Source organism: Sceloporus occidentalis, unplaced genomic scaffold (assembly GCF_023333645.1).
Source record: "Sceloporus occidentalis isolate IW3139 unplaced genomic scaffold, rSceOcc1.0.p SCAF_1, whole genome shotgun sequence".
Classification (NCBI taxonomy): Eukaryota; Metazoa; Chordata; class Lepidosauria; order Squamata; family Phrynosomatidae; genus Sceloporus; species Sceloporus occidentalis.
Window position 1 is genome coordinate 50,427,959 of NW_028316981.1, and position 25,625 is coordinate 50,453,583.

Below are 25,625 nucleotides of genomic sequence, written 5' to 3' on the forward strand. Positions count from 1 at the left end.
ACAGCAACAAAATATTTAGATTCAATATTTATTTAAAACTTTTGTATACCACTCTTTGTCCTATCATATTATATAGGCAATTATAATATGATTTAAAAACTACAAAGCAGCAAATAAGAGCCTTAAGGAAAGAATAAAACAGGGAATCCTTTGGTTATAGCCAATTAGCATTCAGCCAATTAACTCTCAGTGTCAGAGCAGCTTCAGTCAGTGGAGGGGGGCAATTCTAGATGTCCCACCCAGTCTACTCTGAATTGGGGAACTCAGTAAATTGGGGGCAAAATGCTTGTAGAGGATGAAGAGTTCCCTTGTGTAAGTGGATATCTGTTTGCATAATGTTGGCTTACAACCAGCCCAAATATTTGTGTAAAAAAGAATGTTTTTGCAGGCTGTTAAAAAGAATACTTTATGCAGATGCCAGGTAAGCTTGCATAGGACTGAGAAAGACTGCTGACAAATCTCTTTCTATGGTGATTGTGCAATTTACTTGTGACGAAAGTGACACCTGAGGAAAGGCCTTGGCAGAACATTTTAAAGTACTTGTAAGATGATGTGGGAAAAAGTAATATTTTAAGTATTAGTGTTTCTTCAAGTATTTGTGTTCCAAGCTGTTAAGGACTCTAAAGGTAAGCACCAGCATCTTAGACTAGGCCTAGAAGCAAATACACAGCCAATGAGTTTTTTTCAGGGTAGGTATAATAATAATAATAATCAAAAATGCTAGTAACCATATCATGCACCAGCCAAAGCTTTCTGACTAATTTTCAATGAATTACCCATGTACAATACAGTGAAGTAATCTACTGGGAATTTGCCAGAGCAGGGATCTGAGTGATCAGTCACTGTCCAGAAATGATCACAGCTGGAGAACCAACTAAAGCTGGCTAAAGGCATTCAGTTTTTACTAATAGGATTTCTCATTATAAACCTTGACCTAGGTATGCCCATGAAATGTGTACTGTATATACTCATGTATAAGTAAACCTTATGTATAAGTCGAGGGCAGTTTTTGGATCCAAAATAATGGATTTTGATATGACCCATGGATAAGTCGAGGGTCAAACACTGGAGAATGTTACAAAAGATCTAAAGGGGGGAACAAAGCACCACTTCCCTCCCTATATCTCCCTCTCTGGACATCTCCCAAGCATCAGTCTCGGCATGGAAAAGGGGAAACAAACCTTGGCATGCACACACACACACACACACACTTCCCCTTACAAAAAAGGAGGACAGACCCCACTGCTTTTCACCCCAAGGACCCCCAAGGATCAGGGCTTGCCAAAAAAGGAGGACAGACCCCACTCTTTCTCTGCTCTCCACCCCAAGGACCCCCAAGGATCAGGGCTTGCCAAAAAGGAGGAGAGACCTTTCTCTCTCTTTGCCTTTCCTTTTTTTTTAATTTTTATTGAAATATTACAAAAAATACATTGTAAACACACTACAATATCATACAAAAACAGTAATAATACAATAATAACAATAAAAATAGACAAATATATATACATAAAAACATCACAACATGAATACTGAATCGTTGCTAATAATAGATAAGCTGATACACTTCCATTAGACCTTATCTCTTTGCCTTTCAACCCCAGGATTTCCAGGCAAAACGGGGGACAAGCCAGGGCATACAATGTGTTTGTGTCCTTTGACTCAACAGCAGCTTGTTAGTTTTGGCTGTGCGGGAAGGCTGAGAGGGAAAACAAAGACACACACACACACACACAGAGGGAGAGAGGAGGAGAGTGGGTGCCAGGGAGCTGTTACAAGGCTACAGAGGAAGGTGGGCACTTATTATTTCAGGAAATTTATAAGCATAAACTCATTGACCCTTCCATAAGTCTACCCATGATTTTGGAGTCCATTTTGGGACATAAATTTTTCGACTTATAGTCCAGTATATACGGTATCTGTTCTTTCAGAAGAAGTGCAACCATATCAAAAAGAGGAGAAAAGGGATTTCCAGATCCAAGAACCATCTACCCATGGCACCTCCATCTTGTTAGGATTCAGTTCAGTCTATTGGCCATTATCCATGCACCTGCCACATCCAAGGAGTAGTTCAACATATTTATAGTTGCAATGACCTATTGAGTCATGGAAAAACACAGTGGGATTCTTCAAATACCCTTATCACTTAACCCCCATAGGGGGTTTCTACATGACTCAATGGGTCATTTGCAACTATGAACATGTTGAACTAGAGCTTGGATATGGCACAATCTAATATATATATATATATGTATATGTATTAGGGTGTGACTTTGGGCAGAGCTGTTTTATTGCTTTTGTACAGCATCAGGTACCAGTGATGGTACTCTATAAATCATCATCATCATCATCAGGGAATCATCATCATTATCATCATCAATGTCAACAGCAATGATTTGTTTATTTATTTAAATATTATAAGTGGTATGTTTGGACTTGAGTCCTCTCAAGGCAGCAAGAAAACTACAAATATACATATAAATGGTAATAATAAAAGAAGCAAAGGTGTTCTGTGGTTAAGCTGATTCTGTCCACCTATACGCTATTGCCTTCTCAAATGAACCCTGCAGGTAGAAGTGTAGGCACCATGCCTCCCATTTCCACTCCACAGAATCAGTAATGAAGGATCAGTACCATGGTTGATGGTATCAAAATCCAATGAGAAATCCAGAACTAACAGAGCCACATGCCCCCACCTTCTACTGACAAAGATCACCCCTCACAGTATCTACTACTATTTCAATGTCAAAAGCAGGTCTAAAATTAGATGAATAATGTGTCTAAATCCTTTTGTTTCATTCAAGGGTGCTTGGAGATGAACTGTCACTTGCCCACAAAAGGAGTACAGTCATCCCTCCATATTTGCGGCTTTGATATTTGCGGATTTGATTATTCATGGATTTCATTAATATGTTCTCTCTAGGACTGTCTAAGTCCTCCAGTGCAACTATGTGGTCAACTTTAACTAAAAGTTGCACTGAAAGACCATTTGTAGCTACTCCAGTGTCATTCTATGGTCAGTGTATGTTGGACATTGACCACAAAGTTGCACTGGAGGACCTAGAGATTCCTAGAGAGGTGTCCTCTCAGGTAAAAACAGTGTTTTTGTTATTTGCGGTTTTTCCATATTCACAGGGGTCTTGTTCCCCTAACCGTAGCGAATATGGAGGGACAACTGTATTTGCAACTGGATGATATGTATTAAAACTTTTGTGCCTAGAGATGGGTTTCTTAAGGTGAACAAAGATCTCTCCCTTCCAAATCTAGATATCAGTTAAGAAATCTGCTTGGCTCAGAGTGTGTAGTAGCTGAGGGATGAAAGAAACTGCCGAACTACATGGCACAGAATGGGAAGCTCTTCTACTTCCTTAAGTCATCTTGACTGATCTGGATAAGTTCCTAATACTGAGAGGGGCAAGTAGGCACACTGGAATTTGGAGTGCATTCTAAATGGGAAGATGTTTATCTTGCTGGAATTTGAAAGATCCGGTGGTTCAAGAGTCAGTTTATAGTACCCAACCTACGGCAGCTGAAGTTTTCATTTAGACTGCGTTGATAATTTAGCAATGCCTTGGGCTATGCACATGTTGAATATGATGCCACTGGCAGAAGTCAACATAGACTGGAGTTAGCACTCAATGAAAACTACTTGAAATTCATGGTTAAAGTCAGCATGGTATAACTAGGAGCAGGTATTATAAAGTTTCAATCACCTTTAAAACTGAAAGTTTGTTTTGGTTTGTAGTTGTTAACTTTTCTCTATGTAGTCACCATCTAGATTTACACATTTTCCCCAGCCTTTTTTGACCCTCCGAATAGCGTTATTGTAGAAGTCTGCAGATTGCTCCTTAAACCACTTTTCCACCTTATGAATGACATCATGGACTTTTCATTTTTTGGAACAAGAAAGAGTCACTTGGTGTGAGGTCGGGAGAAAAAAGTGGATTCTGCAATATCTCAAAGCCACACGTCCTTGCTTTGTTAACTGCAATTTGGGATGAGTGAGCTAGTGCATTGCAAGAAGAATGAAAAAAGATAAAATGTATACAGTCCTGTACACAGACTGACTTATATTGGTCTGTGTGCAAAGCCCAAATGTAAAAAAGGGGCTAGTGTTATACACTAGCCCTTTTTTTGCATTTGGGCTTTGCACACAGACCAGTATAAGTCAGTCTGTCTGCAGGATTGTATACATTTTATCTTTTTAAATTCTTCTTGCATTCCACCGCTTCTTTTTGTTTTAATATAACTACTGTGTTTTTAAAGTTTTTTCCCCTAGACTTTTTTGCTTTCAAACCTGTTGTTTTTGGGTTTAGGGTATCACCTTTTTGTTTTCTTGAGCTAGTGCATTGTCAACTAGGAGTCGAATGCCTCTGGAGAGCATACCATGGTGTTTCTTTTTCAGAGCACCTCACAACTTGTCCATAAGATTGCTGTAGTATGAGTCAGTGATGGTTTGGCCCTTTGCAAGGTAATCTGTGAAAATGACTCCACAACAGTCACAAAAAACTGAGAGCATGACCTTCCCTGCAGGCCTTTGCACCTTTGCCTCTTTGGGGGAGGGGAACTGGCATGCTTCCACTCCATGCTCATGGTTTTGGTCTCTGAATCATACTGATAGATCCAAGATTCATCAGTGGTTACCAGATGACCAAAAAAATCATCTTCATCCTGTCCCAACAGTGTCAATATCTGTCTTGAAAGGTCAAACCATGTTTGTTTCTGGAAAGGGTTTAGCAAACGTGGAACCCCAGTGTGCAGTTCATCATGAATAATTTTCCACACACTATCACTATCATAACTGAGACCAGTTTCATTCATGATAATTTGGATGGTTGCTCATTTGTCTTCCAGGATTAAACACTCCACTTTCTTCACTGTGGCTGCATCATTCATCAGTGATGGTCCTCCAGGTCTTGGCTCATCTGCGAGGGACATGTGACCAGTTTGGAAATTGCTTTTTCACTTCACAATAGTGTCATAAGATGGGCAATTGTTTCCATGAACTACCACCATCTCATCATGAATATGCTGGGCACTATTACCCTTCAAATGCAGGAATTATATCATGCTGTGATCCTCAGACTTCTCCATCATACGCTTTAGTCAATTCTGGCACAACCTGTAACAAAAATACAGAACACAATGAGCTGATATTTTCAACAACACACACCTAGGGACCAATGATGACACTGACAAAATTTTATCAATATACCATAATAATTTCTGGGTGATCATTATTACTTTATGATACCCTCCCCCAAACTCCCAAAGCTGTGTCTGAAGAACTCATTTGACTTGTAAAAATAGTTCTACAAGATCAGACAAATTAAATAAGAGGCCATATAAATGACACAGGCAATGCTGAAGTGTCTAAGCTTCCATGTATTGTGAATATGTCTGGTTGGCTGTTGATGGGAAAGGAAACAGAGAGAAGGATGAGGATGAGGAGGATGAACCACTGCTTGTTCTGCCATGGCTGCTGCAAGAATCTCCTTTAGTGTTATCCTCCAAACAGATGGGACTTGATGTACAAAAGTCCCAAATACAGGTGCCTGGAGGCCTCTAGTCACATGAGGCCCCAATGTATATTTTTGCACATATAACGCATATTTAGGGGCTCCTAATAATCTGAGGCCTTAGTATTTATTTAGCTTGTGCATAACTGCATCACCATTTTCTGTATGGGGGTCCACGTGTGGTGTCCTCATCAACACTCAGTTCCTTCTGAAAGTAATGGTAGCACATACCTAGTTGTGAACCAGCTGCATTTTTTTCCCTTAGCTGTCAAAGGTGAATTGGATAGAAAAGTGTCTGCAGCGAAACTCAGGCAATCTACAGAGTGCTCTTTACTGTCATGAAAGTGAGAGATTGGTTCATAACTCAACAAAGGTTATCTACCACTACATACAATGTAATCATTACTACAGTGGGCACACAGCCATATTGATACAGCCAGGACTAAGAGACTTTGCCCCCAGGAAATGAAAAACGTGAATATTGTAGCATGCACAATAATAATCTTTGTTATCCCTGTGTTAAGACTTTGGCAAAATACTGAATTTTCATTGCCAGAGGCACATTTTATTAACTCTTTGTGAACATCCATCAAAAGTAAAAACTGTAAATCTATGACACATTTCTGCAGTCTTGCTCGTGTGTGTGTGTGTGTGTGTTATGTGTGTTCAGATAAGACGCTGTGACAAAATTGTGGTCTTCACTGCAAGTTGTATGCCACGTCCAGTTCTGTGTCTACTTATCTGGGAGTTAGCTTCACTGAAATCAATGGGACTTACTTTTGAGTGGGTACATATACACTTGCACTGTTCATTTGCTTCTGTATGCTGTAAAGCAAACCCATTTTCCAGTACTTTCAGTGAAGGAATCTTTTATGATCTTTTATCCTTCTCACAACAGTATCTGTTTCTTTCTTCAGTCTGGACCATGAAAATCAATGATGCATGCTTCACTTCTGTCTATAGACAGTTTTACTTCAGGCTCCCAGTTATGGCTGAAAAATGCTTATTTGCTTAAAACCAAATCGACCGTTTTAACTGGTTTTTTTCCCTTCACCTTGTAAAACAATCAAGTGATGGAAGCTTTCTTTAGGTTCTAGGTCATCCAATTAATTTAATCTGTAAATATATAAACATTGACTGACATTCAAGGAACCACCACCATATTTACCATTCATTTTTCATCATGTTATCACTGGTTTCAAAGAATAAGAGGCAAAGTAAAAATAAATATGACATCTTTTGGTGTTTTTGGATACATAGTTTGCATGGGTTCCCAGCTCACTTGAAGAGCACATGATTTCAACCCTCAGCCTCTGCAGTTAAATGGTTGTGGAGGAAGCAATAGAAAATACTTTTAAAGGCCATAGAGCACTGTTACCAGTCAGAATAGAAAATCTAGGTGGACTGATGGTCTGGCATTGTATGAAGATGCTTCATGTGTCTACATGTTCTTTTGCTAGCTGAGGGATAGTGGGAGTTATAGAATCATAGAATCGTAGAGTTGGAAGAGACCGCAAGGGCCATCCAGTCCAACCCCCTGCCATGCAGGAACCCTCCATCAAAGCATCCCCGACAGATGGCCATCCAGCCTCTGTTTAAAGACCTCTAAGGAAGGAGACTCCACTACACTCCAAGGGAGTTTGTTCCACTGTCGAACAGCCTTTACTGTCACAAAGTTCCTCCTAATGTTGAGGTGGAATCTCTTTTCCTGTAGCTTGCATCCATTGTTCCGGGTCCTAGTCTCTGGAGCAGCAGAAAAGAAGCTTGTTCCCTCCTCAATATGACATCCCTTCAAGTATTTAAACAGGGCTAACATATCACCCCTTAACCTTATCTTCTCCAGGCTAAACATCCCCAGCTCCCTAAGTCGTTCCTCATAGGGCATGGTTTCCAGACCCTTCACCATTTTAGTTGCTCTCTTTTGGACATGCTCCAGTTTCTCAACTTCCTTTTTAAATTGTGGTGCCCAGAACTGGACACAATATGTCAGGTGGGGCCTGACCAGAGCAGAATACAGTGGCACTATTAGTCCAAAAACAAACAAACAAACAAACAAACAAACAAACAAAAACTCTCCTCCAAGCTCTGATTCTTCTTCAAACCTGCCATTATCTGTAAAAATGTTTTTCTGGAAGTACTTTTTTTTTTAATTAGCAAAATGGAAATGAAAAAGTGTTCTAAAGTGGTAGATTTAAAACAAAGGGGGAAAACATCTAGTGATTTTAGCAATTGGGAATGTTTTTCTTAATCAAATATTTCCAGACTATTCTTCAAAACAAACACTAAAACAATTTATTTCTTGAGATTGCATGGACAGTAATGAACAGCCACATGCTAATCTTCATACAATGCCAGACCATCTTCATACAATGCCAGACCATCAGACCATGCTAACAAATAAGTACTTAGTGCTATTTGGATTGTATTTTTATAAATCGTGTGTATGTATATTTTCAAGTGGCAGGCTCACATGATTTTGACTTCTTTTTGTCCTGTGCATTGAAAGTTGTTACATCCACTGGTACTAATGGAATAAAACATAATATACACATAGAAAATGTGCCACATTCCCACCAAGACTAAGGAAAGTCTGGTGGAATTCTACTTGCCATTTGCAGCTGAAGAAATTTATGTGCATGAGGTACCACCAATCTGGAATCAGCCTTAGTCACAAAAACTCTGTTAGCTTTCAGCAGATGAATTTAAAGGCTTGGGCAAATAAAAAAGTCTTTCACCTAAAGAATGACATTAGCTGTCTCATACAAAGACATGACACCAGCAACTTCCAGGTATGGCTAATGGCTGACTGAGATCCCTCCCATGGGACTCTATTAGAGACAGACTAATAACAGCACTGTCACTGGTTTGGAGGGGAGTTCTGAATAAAGGGATAAAGGGGGCCAAGGAGATCACCCACAAGAGTCTGAAAACCTTACTGAAGTTGTGGGGACTGTCACAGTCAACCATGACTGAAGTATGTGTCTGGGGGACCAAGGGACTAATTTCATCAGCTCACCCTGCTGTTCACAAGACCTACTAAGTCGGCACTTTCTTTAATAATCAATGTTGGGGTGAGTGTTCTGCCTTTTGTATTATTGGATGGTTAATGGAGAATTAATTTTTAAGTTTTAAGGCTGTAGACTGGAGTCAGAAAAATGAATGAATATGTGAGTAAAAGGAAAGATAAGATTATTTGTGGGAAAAGGACAAAGCAATGTGGAAGTAAAATTCCAAAGTTGGAATACCAATGGTTTTGTAGTAGATCCTGGGGGGAAATGCAGGTGAATAAGAATGGCATGGAGCTTGGAGAAAATGGGAGACCTTGGCTGGGGGAAGGGGAGGTAGGGAGGGATAAAGAAATTGGAAACAATCAATATATATTCCAATCCACACAAAAAACAGGAGACACAAAAGGCTGCAGCAATTATAAGACTACAACATTAATATCATATACATACAAAATTATGCTCAAAATCCTACAGTACAGACTCCAATCATATATGGAGAGAGAAATCCCAGAGGTTCAAGTAGGGTTCAGGAAAGGAAGAGACACTAGGGACCACACTGCAAACATATGATGGCTACTGGAGCACACCAATGAATTCCAAAAGAAGACCAGCATGTGCTTTAACGACTATAGCAAAGCCCTTAATTGCATAGACCATGAAAAAACTATGGAGTGCTCTTAAAGGCATGGGGGTGTCACTACATTTTATAGTCCTGATGAGAAATCCAGGAGGTCTTAAGGGGGTCAGACAAGGATGCATCCTTTCACTCTTCCTGTTCAACTTGTACACAAAAAATATCATACACAGAGCAGGGTTAGAAGAAGCCCACAGTCGGGGAGAATGGGCTGTATAAAGCTATACAGCAGCGCACTAAAATCAGAATCATTCACGCCATTATATGTCCCATTACTATGTACAGTGGGCAGTGAAGAAAGCTGACAGAAAGAAAATAAACTCATCTGTGATCTAGTGCTGGAGAAAAGTGCTGAGGATACTTTGGACAGCAGAAAGACAAACAAATGGGTCCTTGACAAGACCAAGCCTGAAGTCTCCATGGAAGCAAAGGGGTCAAGCAGACTGATGGCTGCTGCTGTCCCAAACGGGTTGCCAGGAAAGAGTGGCTTTTTGCCACACCTTTTGCAACTGGGTTTTGCTGTGGCCTCTGGGTGGTTTGGGGGTGTTTCTATGACATGCTACTAATGCGCCTGGAAGGTAGTTTATTTGACCTGTCTGTTTCAGGCCAAAGATGATGAAACTCAGGTGGTTGTACTTTGGCCACATCATCAGAAGTCATGACTCATAGAAAATATGATAATGCTAGGGAAGGTAAAAGAGAGGAAGACCACACATCAGATGGATAGACTCAGTTAGGGAGGTCATGGACCTGAATTTGCAGGACCTAAGCAGAGCCATGGAGGACAGGAAGTCTTGGATATGTCTCATCCACAGGGTCATTATGAGTCAGGGTCGACTCAAGGCCAGTTGACAACAAATAAAAAGAAGAGAGGGTTGATCAGATTAAAAACATTTTCTGTGGAGAAAGGTTTTTTTCACCAGGTACTGTGTAAAGGAATGAAAAATGCCCACATTATTCAATTGAAGAGATTTTATAAAATGCCTAGGGTGAAAATTAAGCAGGATGGAGAGAAATGAAGGCTGGCTGTTCTGGATTTAATTTCTTATTATGGGTTTTGTCATATGACATGGATTTAAGATTTCAATAAGGATTTTATTATTTGTGGCTGATAGGTAAAGGATCAGGTTAAAAAACAAAGTCTGTTGATTTAGGAAATAATTTACAAAGCTCATTAAGATAGGTTTTTATTGGTTTGGGTTCTAGATGCCTAGAAGGGATATGAACATGACTGTGGCTGTATAAAGAAGATATTAAGCTAAGTTAGGCGCAGTACAGACCGCCCAAAAATGGCGGTCCACAAGCACACATTTCAACTCCAGATGGATGCTGCAGCTGCTAGACTGCGTGACATCCCTCCGGAGTTTAAAAAAACCCCATTTTTTGTGTTCTTTTCCCATTGTCCTGGTTACGTCGCGAGTGAACCAATGGAGCATTTTTTATGTAATGGACACGCCACGATGTGCAGATGCTATGCATCCATTACGTAAAGTGGCGCCCGTGTGGATGGGATGCTGCCATTACTCCACCACCTGCACATAGTAGGGCTCAGGCCCATGCAGTTGGTGCGCAGTCCCAAGCCCTACTATCGCTGTGTGTACCGGGCCTCATAGTACCTTTTTTCCCTTTTCTTGTTTTTGTAACACAGTCAATGTTAGGCTAGAGAGTGGCAAAAGAAAAATTGAGAGAGGGTAGTTTGGTGAGTTTGAAGTATTTGATCAGTAAGTGAAACAAAGGTAGTGGATTAGTTGAAGTTGAAGCGAAGACTAATAATAATAGATGATAAATATTACTAATATTTAGTAATAAACATATATTAACATTGAATGAATTTTGGATAGGGACTATATCTTTGACTGTTAAAGATTTAATTTGGAAAAGTAATATTCATAACATACAGAGGGTGATATTTTTTCTTGCATGAGAGAGGTATATTGAAAATCATTTTTATCTTTCTTACTTTTTTCCCTTTTCTTTCTCTATATTTATATCTGTCTTTTCCCCTTCTTTATTCTCTTTATTTTCTTTTTTATATATTAGTTGTTATTCTGTTTTTATATACAGTATCTGAAAATTCACTCCTGAACATAAGAAGTATGGAGAAGGATTCAGAACCTGAATCCAGTTGGTGTTATGTGACTAGCTGAAGTTTTGCAGAGTTGAGCAACAGCTGCAACGAAGGAAGATAAAGTTGCTGTTGTTTGGAGGGGAAGACTGCCAGCTCTGAACAGCCTATTTCTCTAGTGGCTTCTTGGATCCAGGTCCTCTGGGAGGGCTGGCTTGGACAATTGCCTGTACCCACAGCTTAGGCAGCTGTCCCCCGCCAACTTTCTCAGAATGCCTGGCTCTGAGGAGGACTTCGTGGAAGAAAACTGGTTTGCTTGCAATTTGCACTGATCCTTTCCCAATTAGGATGTCTTTCTCTTCCTTCCTTCAGCACTGCTGTGCCTATGAGCCTTCCCTCCTCCTGCTGCCTCCACAGCCTACATGGAGTAGTTATGCTTTTAGTTACCCAATAGGATCACAACTTTAGGGCACATTCAGCAATTTAGCATGTTTATGTTTGTATATGTGAGAGCTGGTAGCATTTTACTTACTGAATATTGTTATTTTTAACTAGGTACTGAAGAAAAAATATGTTTGAAAGCTTACAAAGTAAAAAGTCTTATGCTCACATACATTTTTGATAAGGGATGATCATAAATTACAATATATCAAATGGAAAGCTTTCCATGAGTGGAAAGAAGGCTTTCTTGGTGGCTGCTCTCAGGCTACTGAACTCCCTTTCAAAGGAGGCTGGGTTTGCCTCCTTTGCCAGAACCTTTTTATTTTGGCAGGCTTTTGGCAGCTGACTGGCACTGAGGCTCTAAATGCACTGGTGCTGCATTTTTTTTTTGTATCAAAGTGCTTTTTTCATTATGATTAAAGACCAATGTTGTCTTATCATCTTTTTTAAATTAAGCAATTCTTTTTCTTTACAATCTGAAGTGCTTTTTATAGACCACCATTCCTCAGTTTGCAAAAGAACGGAACAGTTCCAATATGAATAGTGTCATCAATTGTACTTTCATGTTATAATTTGTTAAAATGCTGTTAACGTTGTTAGTTTGTGTTAGTCCCTTAAAAAAACACAGGTCAGTCTTTCACTACGAACAGGACTATTGAAACATATTACTTCATCAGCAATGTCACTAGGGTTGGTGTCACCCCAGTGCACTAACTCATGCTGCCACCCGTGGGCTGCCTGGCACACCCCTAGCCAGGCCAATAGTAGATTGGAAGGAAAAAGGAGCTGAGGAAGAGAGCAGCCTCCTTGCTGTTGATGGGAGATGGACCGGGACACCCAAAGGAACCATCCCTGCCCCAGGCCATTCTATTGTACTCCCCTGTTGTCAAGCCAAGTGTCCCCCATCCTTTATCTGTGCATTTCATTTTTTTCTGCTAGTACTTTACATTTTTTCCTGTTGAAATTCACAAGGCCTTTATGCCTTCATCCAAGTAATTGATAAAGATGTTGAATAGCACTGGGCCCAGGACAGACCCCTGTGGGATCCCACTGGTCACTTCTCTCCAAGATCAAGAGGAGCCATTCCTGCGCACCCTTTGGGTTCTGCCAGTCAACCAATTACAAATCCACCTAACAGTGAAATTGTCTAGCCCATATTTTACTAGCTTGTTTGCCAGAATATCATGGAAGACTTTGTTGAAAGCCTTACTGAAATCAGGATATGCTACATCCACATCATTCCCTTCATCTACCAAACGTGTGTGTGTGTGTGTGTGTGTGTGTGTGTGTGTGTGTGTGTATATATATATATATAGAGAGAGAGAGAGGCCTGCTGCATGACTCATTTTTGAGATATCCATGTTGACTTTTTGCAACTATGGCATTCCTTTTTAAATGCTTACAGACTCTGTTTAATGCTCTGTTCTAGAATCTTTCCTGGTATTGATGTCAGGCTAACTGGGCACCAAAACACACTGAGAAATAATCCAGTTTGAAACTGCTTTAACTGCCCTGCCTCAGTGCTACGGAATCCTGGGAACTGTAGTTTATTGTGGCAGCAGAGCTCTATGACAGAGAAGGCTAAATGTCCCACAAAACTGTTGTTCCCAGAATTCCCCAACACTGAGCCAGGACAGTTGAAACAGTCTCAAAAAGAATTATTTCTGCAGTGTGTTTTAGACCTGAGTGGTCATTGTTTGGGTCCTCTTTTTCCCCTTTTTGAAGATGGGGACGTTTGCCCTCCTCCAGACTTCTGGGACTTCTGTTCTCCAGGAATTCTCAAGAGATTATTGCCAGCTGCTTTGGGATTACTTCTGCCAGTTTTTAATATAACCTTGGATGTTGTTCATCTGGTCCTGGAGACATGAATTTTTCCTACTGCATCCTCTGCTCCATTTCCCTCAGGTTGAGCAACCTTTTCCTTTTCTAAGAAGACAAAAAGGTCTTGAGTAGTCTGCCTTTTCTCTGTCCCCTGTTAGCATTTCTCCATCTTCTCCACACAGTGGCCCTACCATTTCCTTCTTCCTTTTGCTACAGACATACCCCCAAAACCCTTTTTATTGTTAGCTTCTCTAGCCAGACTGAGCTCATTCTGCGCTTTAGCTTTTCTGACTTTCCTTCTGTACATGCTCACTGTTTGAATTCCCCTTTGGTGATTTCTCCCCTTTTCCATTTCTTATACATCTCCCATTTAAAACTTAGCTCACTTGAAAGTTCTTTAATTATCCATCCTGGTTTCTTGAGACACCTCTCATTTTAACTCCTTGTTGGAACTTGTTTGAAATTGTACCTTTAGTATCTCCCTTTTCAGAATTTCCCATCCATCCTGAACTCCCTTCTCTTTTAGTATTTGCAACCAAGGGATCACCCCCAGTACTTTTCTAAGTTTACTGAAATCAGCTCTCCAAAAGTATAGAATGTATGTCTGACTATGCTTGGCCCCTGTTTTCTACTGCATAACAAACTCCAGGAGAACATGATCCACCTAAGCACCCCACCACTTGCACCCCATTAACCACGTCATTCCTGTTGTTTAAGATCCCCTCGTTGCCTTTAACACCAACCATTAAAAGTAGGGGGACCATATCCAATTTTCAATCTGGCATTCACAGAAAATGTATTTAAGTGCTTGTGTGCCTACAAATCATTTTTGACTTATGGTAATGATAAGGTGATTTTGCATCTGAGGAAGTAGACTTAAGTCTAGGAAAGCTCATGCTGCCAACTTCTTTCTTTTAGTTAGTCTTAAAGGTGTTACAAGATCTCTCTACATAATGATTCTACAGATTAACATGAGTATATCTTTGATTTCTTCACAGGGGGGTTGGCATTGCTCTCTCCTGAATCTGAGAGAGTGTGATTTGCTCAAGGTCACCCAGTTTCATGTTCGACTGGCAAACTGAATCCTGATCTTGAGTTGCAGTCCAACATTCAAACCACTAGGCGACACTGGCTCTTTAATATAGTTACACACACACACACACACACAAAGTGTAAGCTAATTGCCCACAAGAAACTGGGTACTTATTTTAGCAACCTGTAGAAGGATGCCAGACTGAGTCAACCTGGTGTCACTGGCTGGTACTGAACTCACAACCTTGTGGTTTGTGAATGAGTGGCTGCAGTGCAGGCATTTAACCACTGCACCACCAGGGCTGCCTTTGTGGCAAGGGAGACCAGACACCTGTGGATGCTCTGAGTTCCTCCTTCCAACCTGGAGATAAGAACAAGATGCCTTGGGGAAGTTTCCCTACTGTGTGACTGATTTGCACACTGGAAACCCTCATACATAGTAACAACACTTTCTACGCCCAGCTCTGAATTCTACGCCAAGTCCAAGGAGTTTATCACATGGGGGAAATCCCACACAGAAACGAGGGTTTAAATCAGAAAAACAACCCCACAAAAGCGAGTTGATTTTCACACAACATCATCGTTAAAGTGGTATTAACCTGAACGGGGAGTAGACAAAAGCCGCTCCTTTTGGAAAATCCCGAAAGTAAAAAGGAGCAGCTTTTGTATACTTTCCATTCAAGTTAAACACCAGTTTAACAACGTCATGTGTGAAAACCAACCCGCTTTTGCAGGTTCCCTCCACCCCCAGCTTTTTAATCCTGGTTTTTTGCACATGATGCTTTGATTATGAGTTCCTGCATGGCAGAGGCATTGGACTGGATGGCCCTTGTAGTCTCTTCCAACTCTGTGATTCTAGGCTCTGTGGCGGCATCATGTGGTGGAGTCTTGGACCATGACTCTGGAGACCAGGGTTCCATTCCCAGCTCGGCCATGAGACCCACTGGGTGCCTTTGGTCAAGTCACACTCTCTCAGCCTCAGCGGATGGCAATGGCAACTCCCACCCCTCTGAAGGAACTTGCCAAGAAAACCCCAGGGTAGGTTCACCTTAGGGTCGCCATAAGTCGGAAACGACTTGAAGGCACACAACAACAACAGCAACAACAACAACCTCCCCTTTCCCCCTCTTCTCTTTCCTGCTGAAGGAAGCGCCAGGAAAGAGAAGCCAGGATCAAGTGGCAAAGAGCCCACATCCAGCCATCCGCCCTCAGAGCACCTCTCCCGCCAAAAAGACCCAGCAAAAGGCGCAGACCCTTCCTCGGGTGCTGAGGATTGGAAACACAAGGCAGGCAGCTTTGCTCGGCCAGTCCTTGAAAAGGCGCCCTCCATCCCCCCTCAGAACCGTGCCCAGCAGCCATACCCCCCTCCGATGTTTTTAGACTGTAAGCTGCTTTGGGTCCCAATTCTGGGAGAAAGGTGGGATCCAAATGCACTTTCACCACAAGACCTTCATGCCAGAGGGAGGGACATACAGACAGACAGACAGAGAGGGTTGAAGTAGGGAGGTGGCTCTTCTTTTCAGTGGTACCCAGACTTTGGTCCTCCAGGTGTTTTGGACTCCAATTCCCAGATGCCCCAGTCAGTTTGGTCAGCAGTCAGGAATTCTGGGAGCTGGAGTACAAAACATCTGGAGGACCAAAGTCTGGGAGCCGTCCAGTTGTTTAATAAACTCATGCTGCCAATTTCCTCCTTTCAGTTAGTCTCCCAGGTGCTACAAGCTCTCTCCCATCATGTAAGAGAATGCGAAGACCTAGCCGTCTGAATCTGTACAATCAGCCTGGAAAGGGATCTTCTTGTCGTACCTGGAGGCTCCCTGAAAGAAAGACATGGGGAGCGTGAGCTTTCTTAAAGCCTACTTGAACCTCCTTTTTCAGAGGCATCCAGGCTTTCAGTGTTCAGATGCCACCTGAGGAAGCAGGCTCAAGCCTAGTAGGGAAGCTCATGCTCCCAACTGCTCTCTTTCAGTCCGTCTCAAAGGTGGAAGAGCAAGAGCTTTTGCTCTTGGGTGGCCTTGAGCCACGCAAGAGTTAAAGCGGTGCCAAACCGGGTTATTTCTCCAGTCTGGACATAGCCTTGGTCTTCCAGGTGTTTTGGACTTCAGCTCCCAGAATGCCTCACTGTGGGCTAAAGTAGCCGAGGCTTCTGGGGGTTGGAGTTCCCAAACACACCGAGGAGCAAAGTTTGGGAAAGAGGGACTCGTCTCTGGTGGCAGTGTGCTGCTCCCTTCGCCATCCTAAAGCCGGGTGGGGCAGTGAGGGAGGCGGGGAGGCCTTCCCTCCCTTCCTCAGTCCCAGGAGAGGCCTGGGCCCCCTGCCCTCCTCTTCCTTGCCCCGGGGGTCGGGGAAGGGATGCTCCCCAAACCCGCGTGGGAAGCCTGCAAGAAGAGGAGGAGGAGAGGAGCCTGAGGAGGGAGGCCTGTGCTCTCTCCCTGGCCCCCGCAGGGCGTCCCGGGCTCCTTCCGGAGGGAGGGAGGGAGGGAGGCAGGTAGAGAGGCCGCAGGAAAAGGGGGGCTGACTGGAAGGCTAGGGAAGCCCCTGGGGGAGCGGAGAGGCAGAGCCTGCTTGGGCTCTCTCTCCCCTGGCTCCTCCTGGCGGAGTTAGTACGGTCCCCGACACCGACAGGAGAAGCACGCAGGCTGGGAAGCACAGCTCCTAAGGAAGGAGGGAAGGAGAGAAGGGAGGGAGGGAGGGAGGAAAGAAATACATCTCTTCAGGGAAAGAGAGCACTAGAGAAGGAGGAGAAGGAGAAGGAGAGAAGCAACACCCCCCTGAGCCCCCTCCTCCTCTCCCTCCTTGTCCTTTCCCCGTGGCCCCGAGGGTTCTCCAGCCCCCCTTCCCCTCCTCCTCCTCCTCCGGCGCTGTCCCCCTCCATGCCCGCTAGCCTTGCCCAGCCAGAGCCTCGCCGCCCCCGGCCCCCTTTCTTTGGCCTGGAGGCGCCGGGTCGGAGCCAGCCGGGATGCCGGGATGGAGGAAGAACCTGAGCCTCTGCCTCCAAAGGATGCAGGACGACGACGGTAAGGACGGAGCAGACCCAGGAGCAGGCAGGCATCCAGAGGCAAGGATGCAGAGGGAGAGAGGGGAGGCATTTGGACTCGCTCTTGGGGCCCTTGGTGCTCCCTGCATCCACACTTGGGAAATGATGCTCTAACTGCCCCGGCCCCATGCTGTGGCATTCTGGGAGATGGTACTCTGTTAGGTGCCAAGCTGCATTGCTCCCCCCTTCTCCTGCAGGGGCTGGTTGCTGGCAGCTGTGCGTTACTGGTGCCACTGATGCCTTATTGATGCCTTGGGACGATTTCGTGTCGCGGGGGGGGGGGCAAGGAGAGAAGTCGCCTCCTTTGCAAACGGGATAAAAAAATCCCCCCCCAACAAGCTTTATAAGCCTATAAGAGGTGCTTTCCCAGATGTGGGACGGATAGGGGCGTGTGTGTGTGTGTCCTCCTTCTGCAACAAAATGTGGAAGAGAGGATGAGTAAATTTACACACACACACACACACACACACACACACACACACACCATGTATTGAGTGTGTGTCTATCTAATTGGTATGCAGTTGTTTCGCTTGGAGGGATCAGGCACTGGAGAAAGGCTGGCTTCTATTGTGCTCTATGGGCTGGCGATTAGGGTTGTTGTTGCTCCTGTTGGATTAGATTTAAGGGGGAGGAAGGTTTCTTGTGAGATTTCATGATGGTCCTGCAATAAGCTGCCCTGCTTCCCTGTTCGCTTTCCTTCTGGATGCTCGCCTGGCTCTGCCAAGAGAGGAGCTGTTCAGTTAGCACCAGACCCGCAGCTCCAAAAAGTTTGAGGCAATGTCCCACCAGGTGGCAGAAGCCTTGCTTGCTTGCTTGGAGGGATAACTTGGTTTGGCACCGCTTTAACTGCCCTGGCTGAAGGCTATGGAATTCTGGGAGTTGGAGTTTGTTGTGGGGCCAGTGGCCAGTGGCCCCACGACCAACTCCAACTCCCAGAATTCCATAGCCTTCAGCCAGGGCAGTTAAAGCGGTGCCAAACTAAGTTATCCCTCCAGTGTGGATGCAGCCTAAGAGGGGCCCAGCAAGTCCTCTGTCCCACTCTTGATGCCACAATAAGTCCTTTTAAGTCCTGCTTTTGCCCCAAGAATGTTGTTATGCCAAGTGAAGGTCTGCAATGGTGGCAAGAAAACCACTGGTGCAATGTTTAGGAGTTTATCACACTGGGGGCTGATTTCGGCATTAAAGAGAGATTAAAGCGCCTTCAAAGCATCCCGCAAATAAAGCGAAAATGGTGAGGAATTGCACACGCGATTACCATCCACAATCACACAAATAATAAAGTGATATCAGAAACGTGCTGCCACTGAAATCTCAAAAGTAAAAAGATGGTCATTAATGCTTCTTTGTGAGCACTTTACTGGCGGGTTTTGCACAATGTTGTGTGAAATCGTTTCACGTAATTAGGTGATTTTTCTGGGATATTCACAGGATACACTCCCCATCTCCTTCGTGTGATAAACTCCTTAGGGCTAGAAATGGATGGAGACAAGGCTTTCTGCTATCCACAGTGGTTCACGTTAGATACTGCGTGTGAGAAGATAAACAAATGTGTACTTGCAAGGTTTCATTCTATCCTAAAATGGCTTTCTTGTTGTATTATTTCTGAGCCACTTGGTAGTACAGCCCAAGTGCGTCCAGTGCATTTTAAACAGACAGTTTGTGTGTGTGTGCGTATGAATGTGTGCATGGAGAGGAGACGGTGGAAGTGCTTCTCTTTGAAGGCAGTCTCCTCAATATTTCATTTCTGCTCAGAGTTCTTCCTGGGATCTAGATGCAGCACCAGAGAAGACCAGCAGTACCTACACTCCTCGTTTTCTAGTTTTATGTGAACGTGGGAGGTTTTGAGGTGTTTGCTGAAGCTTCCTCGGCTGCATTCACTGTTTATGTTTGCATTTTGTGTTGCATTCCCCCCACTCCACAGTGAATTTCCTAGGAAGCAGCTTCCTTTGGGTTTTATCACATCAGGCATTGCTGAGTGATGAACATCTTGGCTATCTGTGTCATGTATATTCCATAGAACTGGATGTGTGTGTGTTTTAAAATATAGCCAGACATTTTCACAGGCTTGAAAATGTGCAGCAGAGGTGCTCTAACCATTAGAAACATGAACTGTAGGAGATGGAGGAGGAGGTGGGGGCAATCTGGCATCTGGTAAAAGATGTGGCAGATGTCGTTTGACTTGCTCATTGATTCTGGAACTTCACAGCCTCGGAGGACATGATAGGTTTAATGGGAACATCACATTATTGTACTCTGTAGAACAAGCTCTTGCAGGGCTTTCTTTTACTGAAACTTTGATCTCGTGGTTTTGTACTGGCTGCTCTCTTTGAGACATATTGAAAGCTGGACTAATGAATTGCAGGGTTCATTGGGGGCTGCTGGGAAACAAGCTTTTTAAAAACTGTACGTTTTTACATGTCTTGGTATCATTCTTTTTAAAAAATTAATTCTCTGGAGAAATATGCCAAGCAATACTGGTTGCTTCCAATCAATGACCGGTATATCAAAAAAAGAGAGAGATTTTCCTGCGAAGTAGGTTCTTAAGTTGGAGGCTCTTATGATAACCGGAAGGCAAGATGAAATTGTTTAATATTTAAATAATAAACTGGTACACTGAATAAGCTGGAGATATCCTTCTTCTAAAAAATTTTCTTTTCCTTACATGTCTTCTTTCCTCAAAGGAGCACCAAACAATTGTGGTTTTATATACTATTGTCTGGAATTGTGCTTTTCCACTGGGAAAACAGGAAACTGATTGTCAATATTGCAGTTCCTTATTTAGCTAGGATGCAGAAACTCTTCCTACATCATGTCTAATATGATGCCATTGTGAATTCCCAGTGTAGCTTTGTGCAGAAGTTCTTTTTTAAAAGTTTAAAGTCTTAATATTCCTTTCCAATTTCCTTTCGTTTTGAGTGTGTTATCTGCTCCTGCCTGTTTCACAGTGCAACTGAGAAAATATGACATTTCAGTTCAGCTGTCCATGACTTGGATCCACAAGACTTATAAAAATTATTGGCAAAAGAGCAACATGTGTTCAGCTGTGAGTGAGGTCTCTGTGCAGAATACATTCTACTACAAACACAGTTGGACACATGTTTAAAAGAGTTACATGTACTTGTTTCAGTACTTAAATACATCATACCATCTGAATATGTCCTACTACAAGCACAACTGGACACATGTTTAAAGGAGTTAAATGTATTTGTTTGAATACTTAAGTACATTATGCCATCCAAAACCAGTCCATTTTGCATATGCCAACCCCTTTCTTGTCCTCTGACATTTACTTGAAAGTAAGCCACGTTTCATTTAATGAGATTTCCTTCCAGATAAAATTGTTCATAGGACTGCGGCCTTGAACCCCAATCTTGATCACTTAAATAAGTCACAATGTATTTAGAGGGTTCAGACCAAGGGTCATACAAGTATATACCCCATACCCCATGCACTTCCATGCCACCACTGTCCAAAGATGCCAGTGACAGATACAGGCGAAACATCAGGAATAAAGTCTTCCAGAACACTGCCACATAGCCTGGAAAACCCACAGAAAACTATATTCAGAAGAGTTTACTCACCTAGTAGGAGTGCTTAAGATTGTAAGATCAGTGTTGTATATGGAATGTAATTCTTAGTTTTCAAAGTCCATGTTCTGGAAAACAAAACAGTCTGGTGACCAATAATAATAATAATAATAATAATAATAATAAAACTCCTGATAGACTATAGTCAATTTTTTTTCATGTTGCTATATAAACTAAAAGCATGTCCAACAGAAAAAAAGTGTCCACGATTGATATTCATATGAAGCAGACTTTGTTAACTAAGATATGGTTGTACTTGATTTTAGAAAATGTGTTCAAATTGATGCTCACCTTATTATTATTAGTTTTAATTTGTAGGACCATATTGGTGTAGTAAAATGGGGGGAGGGGTGTCATTTGATGGGCAGCTGGTCCATTGCAAAATAGTAATGTAATTTCTTCTCTAGCCCATCTTTATATATTCCATTTCAGCAAGTTTTTAAAGTGGTAGGTTCAAACCACAATATGAGCGCATGGCAGAGGAACTGAACAATAATTTTCTCTTGAATATTAATCATTTGTTCAGTAATGTACTTCTGATCAAGCTAAAATGCTATTTGAACTAGATCTAAAGGTCCACCTTGCAAACATAGATAATATTTGATGATAATTTAGCTTAAATGTCTGCTAACATCCTAGAATTTTACCAGGTAAGTTCATGATAATGTGGTATCATTGGGCATCTGTGATAAAAACTTGATTGTTGTCTAACAAGACTGTCTACTAAACAAAGACAGAATAAGGCTACTGTAGTTGGATGTTTCTGACACAATATTTATGACTATCAGTTCACCAGTACCAGTTTCCCAACAAAGCTTTGTAACTTTGCTAACCAGCCTTAGTAAATGCAGTATGGCTGGAACACTGGCAGTAACAGCAAACCTACCTACTAACAAATTATTACATATTTATTTATGTCACTTACACTCTGCACTGCTTCTGGACTCTCAGAGAAGTTTATGAAGCAGCAGCAACAACAGGCAAAAAGAACAGTTCCTCCCCTAAAGCTTACCATTTAAAAAGGTATGATCCTAAAGAAAAAGGAGGTAAAGAGGGAAAAGGACAACAAGAAAGTTCAAGCATAGTTTCTTAATATTCTGCCATACTTTGGGCAGGTGGAATGGCTGCTGGATGGCAAGTGGGAAGAAGAAAGCCTTCCTAGGGGAACTGGTGCTGGCCCTGCTTGACTTCTTTCCCTTCCTACTGAGCTGAGCTGAGCTGTGCTTTGATGGGTTTAGACCAAGGGTTTGTCTACACAGGCCAATTATAATGGTCTCAAGACTTGGAAGATCCAGATTCAAGTCCCACTGAGCTAAGGAGTTTATCAGTTCAGGCTGGGCTCTTGTTCAGCTTTATCTTCCTCACAGCATTGATGTGAGGATTATTGGGGAGATGTGGAAAGCGATGCCTGATGCCTTGAGCTCACTGGCAGATTGGTGGAGTGTAAATGTAACTATAATTAACTATTTTAATTAATTAAAAAAGTAGTTCACAGCTCAGTTTCTTGGCCGCTAAGCTATCCTAACTCTCAACAATTAGCACTTCTGCCATGATGTTTTCACACATATATTCAGTTGTCAGCCTATCATTGCAAAAATAATGCATGACAACTGGCCCACACTTTCTGGTGAAGTGGGTAGCATCAGGGCACATCGCAGCATGCTGTTGTACATGCCTCCAAGTGATGTCTTCCTTACGCATGGCAGTGAATTTATCTTCTCCCAGCTTTCTTCAGCTGCTGGGAACTGCATGATTGGACTTTTATGTAATTACTTTAAAAGTATTTCTGTGTTACTTGGGATACATGCCTCCCCTCCCAGACTTCTTTATTTTTATATGACACAGCCTTTCCCTGCCACTCCAGTAAGAAGATCAGCATTAGGAGGAGTGCCTTCTCACAACTTTCTGAATAACTTACTTTCTCTGCATGAATCAGCTAAGGGAGGGGGAAAAAAAAAGGGGGGGGGGGTTGATGTAGCAGGTTAAAGCTGTTCTTTAAGAGATATTGTAGGATTAGGTGGCTGTTGCATTGTTCCTTTCTTTCTATCCCATTTATGTGGCTCCGCGATGGTTACCTAGGAAACAGATGTAGGAGGGTACACTGGAATTTTATTGGCTATATCATTAGTCTGATTGTCAGGATTGTGGGCCGAGGTTTCCATTGGTACATGTGAGCAAGTGAAGCCCTGAGATTATATTGATTTGTGAGATGAAAGAGCCCTGCTAAGACTTTAATAAGATACACTGCTTACGTGACTTTTAACTATGTAAACCATGCTGCACATCATGAAATCAAAGGAGAATAAGAAATAAGAATTTAAAGAGAAATTAAGTGGACGATGGATTATTTTTAAGGAGAATCTTATTAACAGCCCACACATGGTTCAGGTATAAATTGCTTTTCATGTAAGGTTGAATTTAATAAAATGTGAATTAAAGACATAAAAAAGGAACTTACAATACATATTATGTCCTGCCCTCCCCACTACTGGTTTAATCTAAATTCTGCAAAAGGAGCAGAACAATGACTTAATTTGAAGAAACTGTGGTAGACAACTGTGCCTCTTGTGTATGTTCTGTTTTCTTTTTGTTAGATATTTGTGTTGAAGGTATGGAAGTATAGATAGGTAAAACATCTACAAAAACAAATATTACATTCTATGTTAAAATTAATTAAATTGTTTATTTTAAAATAATTAGCTGTGTACTTGCTACTTCTTATTCTAAAATGAGAATCTAAAACAGACAGGCTTGATGATTTAACTAGTTACTAGTCTTTCTGAACAAAATACAATGCTAATTCATAACATGTATTTGATGTTCATGTAAGTAGTCAAGGTAATTCCCAAGTGTGTTCTTCTCTGGGGTGATATACATTACAAAGTGGATATGTCGCTAGCCCTATCTCTGATAATCTGGGCCATGAATTATATATTATCTCTGCCTTCCTACATGTGTTTATTTGGGAAGCACTGGATTGTTTATTTGGGAAATAGATACAATGTGCCATTTAAAATGTAGCTCTGTAAACCCACATAGAGTTCCCTTATGGTTAGACAGATGTGTGTGTGTGTATATGGGAGAAGCAGACTAATTAATATTACATATATCTGCCACAGGCAAGGCCACAAATCAGATAATAGGAGAACTCAAATTTCTTTCTTGCTTCCCCCTTCCTTCAATAGAAATATAGGCCCACTTCAGACAGGCCTTTGCGGCGCCCCCATCATGTGCTGGGGGTTGGCCGAGGGCGCACCGCCCCTACTGGCCTCACCCCTAGCACATGACGGAGGTGTCAAAATGGCGGCACCCTGTACACATGGGCGCTGCCATTTTGATGCGACGGACGCTTAGGGTCACAAAGGCACTGCAAGAAGAACCCGCATTTTAAGGGTTCCTTTTGCTGCGCGAGGGAACCGTGCGGTTTTTCCACTGTGGCTTCCTCACACAGCAAAACAAGGCGTGGATAGACCGCCCTTTTTGGCCTGTCTGTATCCCGCCATAGTGTCTACATCAAGGGAAGTAATAGTGCCACTCTATTCTGCATTCGTCAGGCCTCACCTAGAGTACTGTGTCCAGTTCTGGGCACCACAGTTCTGAAAGGATGTTGACAAATTGGAGTATGTCCAAAGGAGCCACCAAAATGTTGAAGGGCCTGGGAACCATGCCTTATAAGGAAAGACTTAGGGAGCTGGGGATGTTTAGCCTGGAGAAGAGATGATTAAGGGGTGACATGATAGCCCTCTTTAAGTATGGAAGTATTAAGTATTTAAGTATTGAGGATGGAGCAAGCTTGTTTTCTGCTGCGCCAGAGACTAGAACATGGGACAATGGAAGCAAGCTCCAGGAACAGAGATTCCACCTCAACATTCGGAGGAACTTCCTGACAGTAAGGGCTGTTCAACAGTGGAACACACTCCCTCGGAGTGTAGTGGAGTCTCCTTCCTTAGACGTCTTTAAACAGAGGCTGGATGGCCATCTGTTGGGGATGCTTTGCGATTTCCTGCATGGCAGGGGGTTGGAATGGATGGCCCTTGCGGTCTCTTCCAACTCAATGGTTCTATGATCCTGAGGACTATATGTGGCCCTCAGCTTTGTTTGATTTAGTCTTTGGCCTAATTTCAATAATCCCATAAAAATGGCTTACCTTAAACTTCTGGAATGATCCCTCTTCAGGCCATATGATGTATGGGGGTAAGAAAAAGGGAAATAAAAGACAATTGGGGTGTGGGAGGGGGGAGTCCCACACAGGGAAAAGTGGCTGGGGAAAATGTTTGGCTGAAGTTGCTAGACTTCCATGCTGGGCCATGTGGGGTAAAATATAAATTTTGCAAGGGAACATACCATAAACAATATTTGCCCAGGGTAGCCCTGCTCAGGTAGTACCCGCCATGCCCTGTTCAACATGGGAACAGGAAAACATCTAGCTCTGCCATTGCTTTCTATGCATGGGAAGCAACACATCTGAAAAAGACAGGTACCTCTTC

The 25,625-nt window shown here is 42.5% G+C and overlaps 1 protein-coding gene across 3 annotated transcripts in view; it reads left to right on the plus strand.

Moving 5' to 3' along the window:
• The first annotated feature begins 17,198 nt into the window (after positions 1-17,198).
• Positions 17,199-25,625, plus strand: part of GRIP2 (glutamate receptor interacting protein 2) — a 577,942-nt gene continuing 569,515 nt past the window's right edge. For all 3 annotated transcript variants that reach the window (XM_089520933.1, XM_089520954.1, XM_089520964.1), the window contains exon 1: positions 17,199-17,531. In XM_089520933.1, coding sequence (XP_089377059.1) covers positions 17,474-17,531 — 58 coding nt within the window. In that variant the 5' untranslated portion in view covers positions 17,199-17,473. The remainder of the gene's footprint in view (positions 17,532-25,625) is intronic.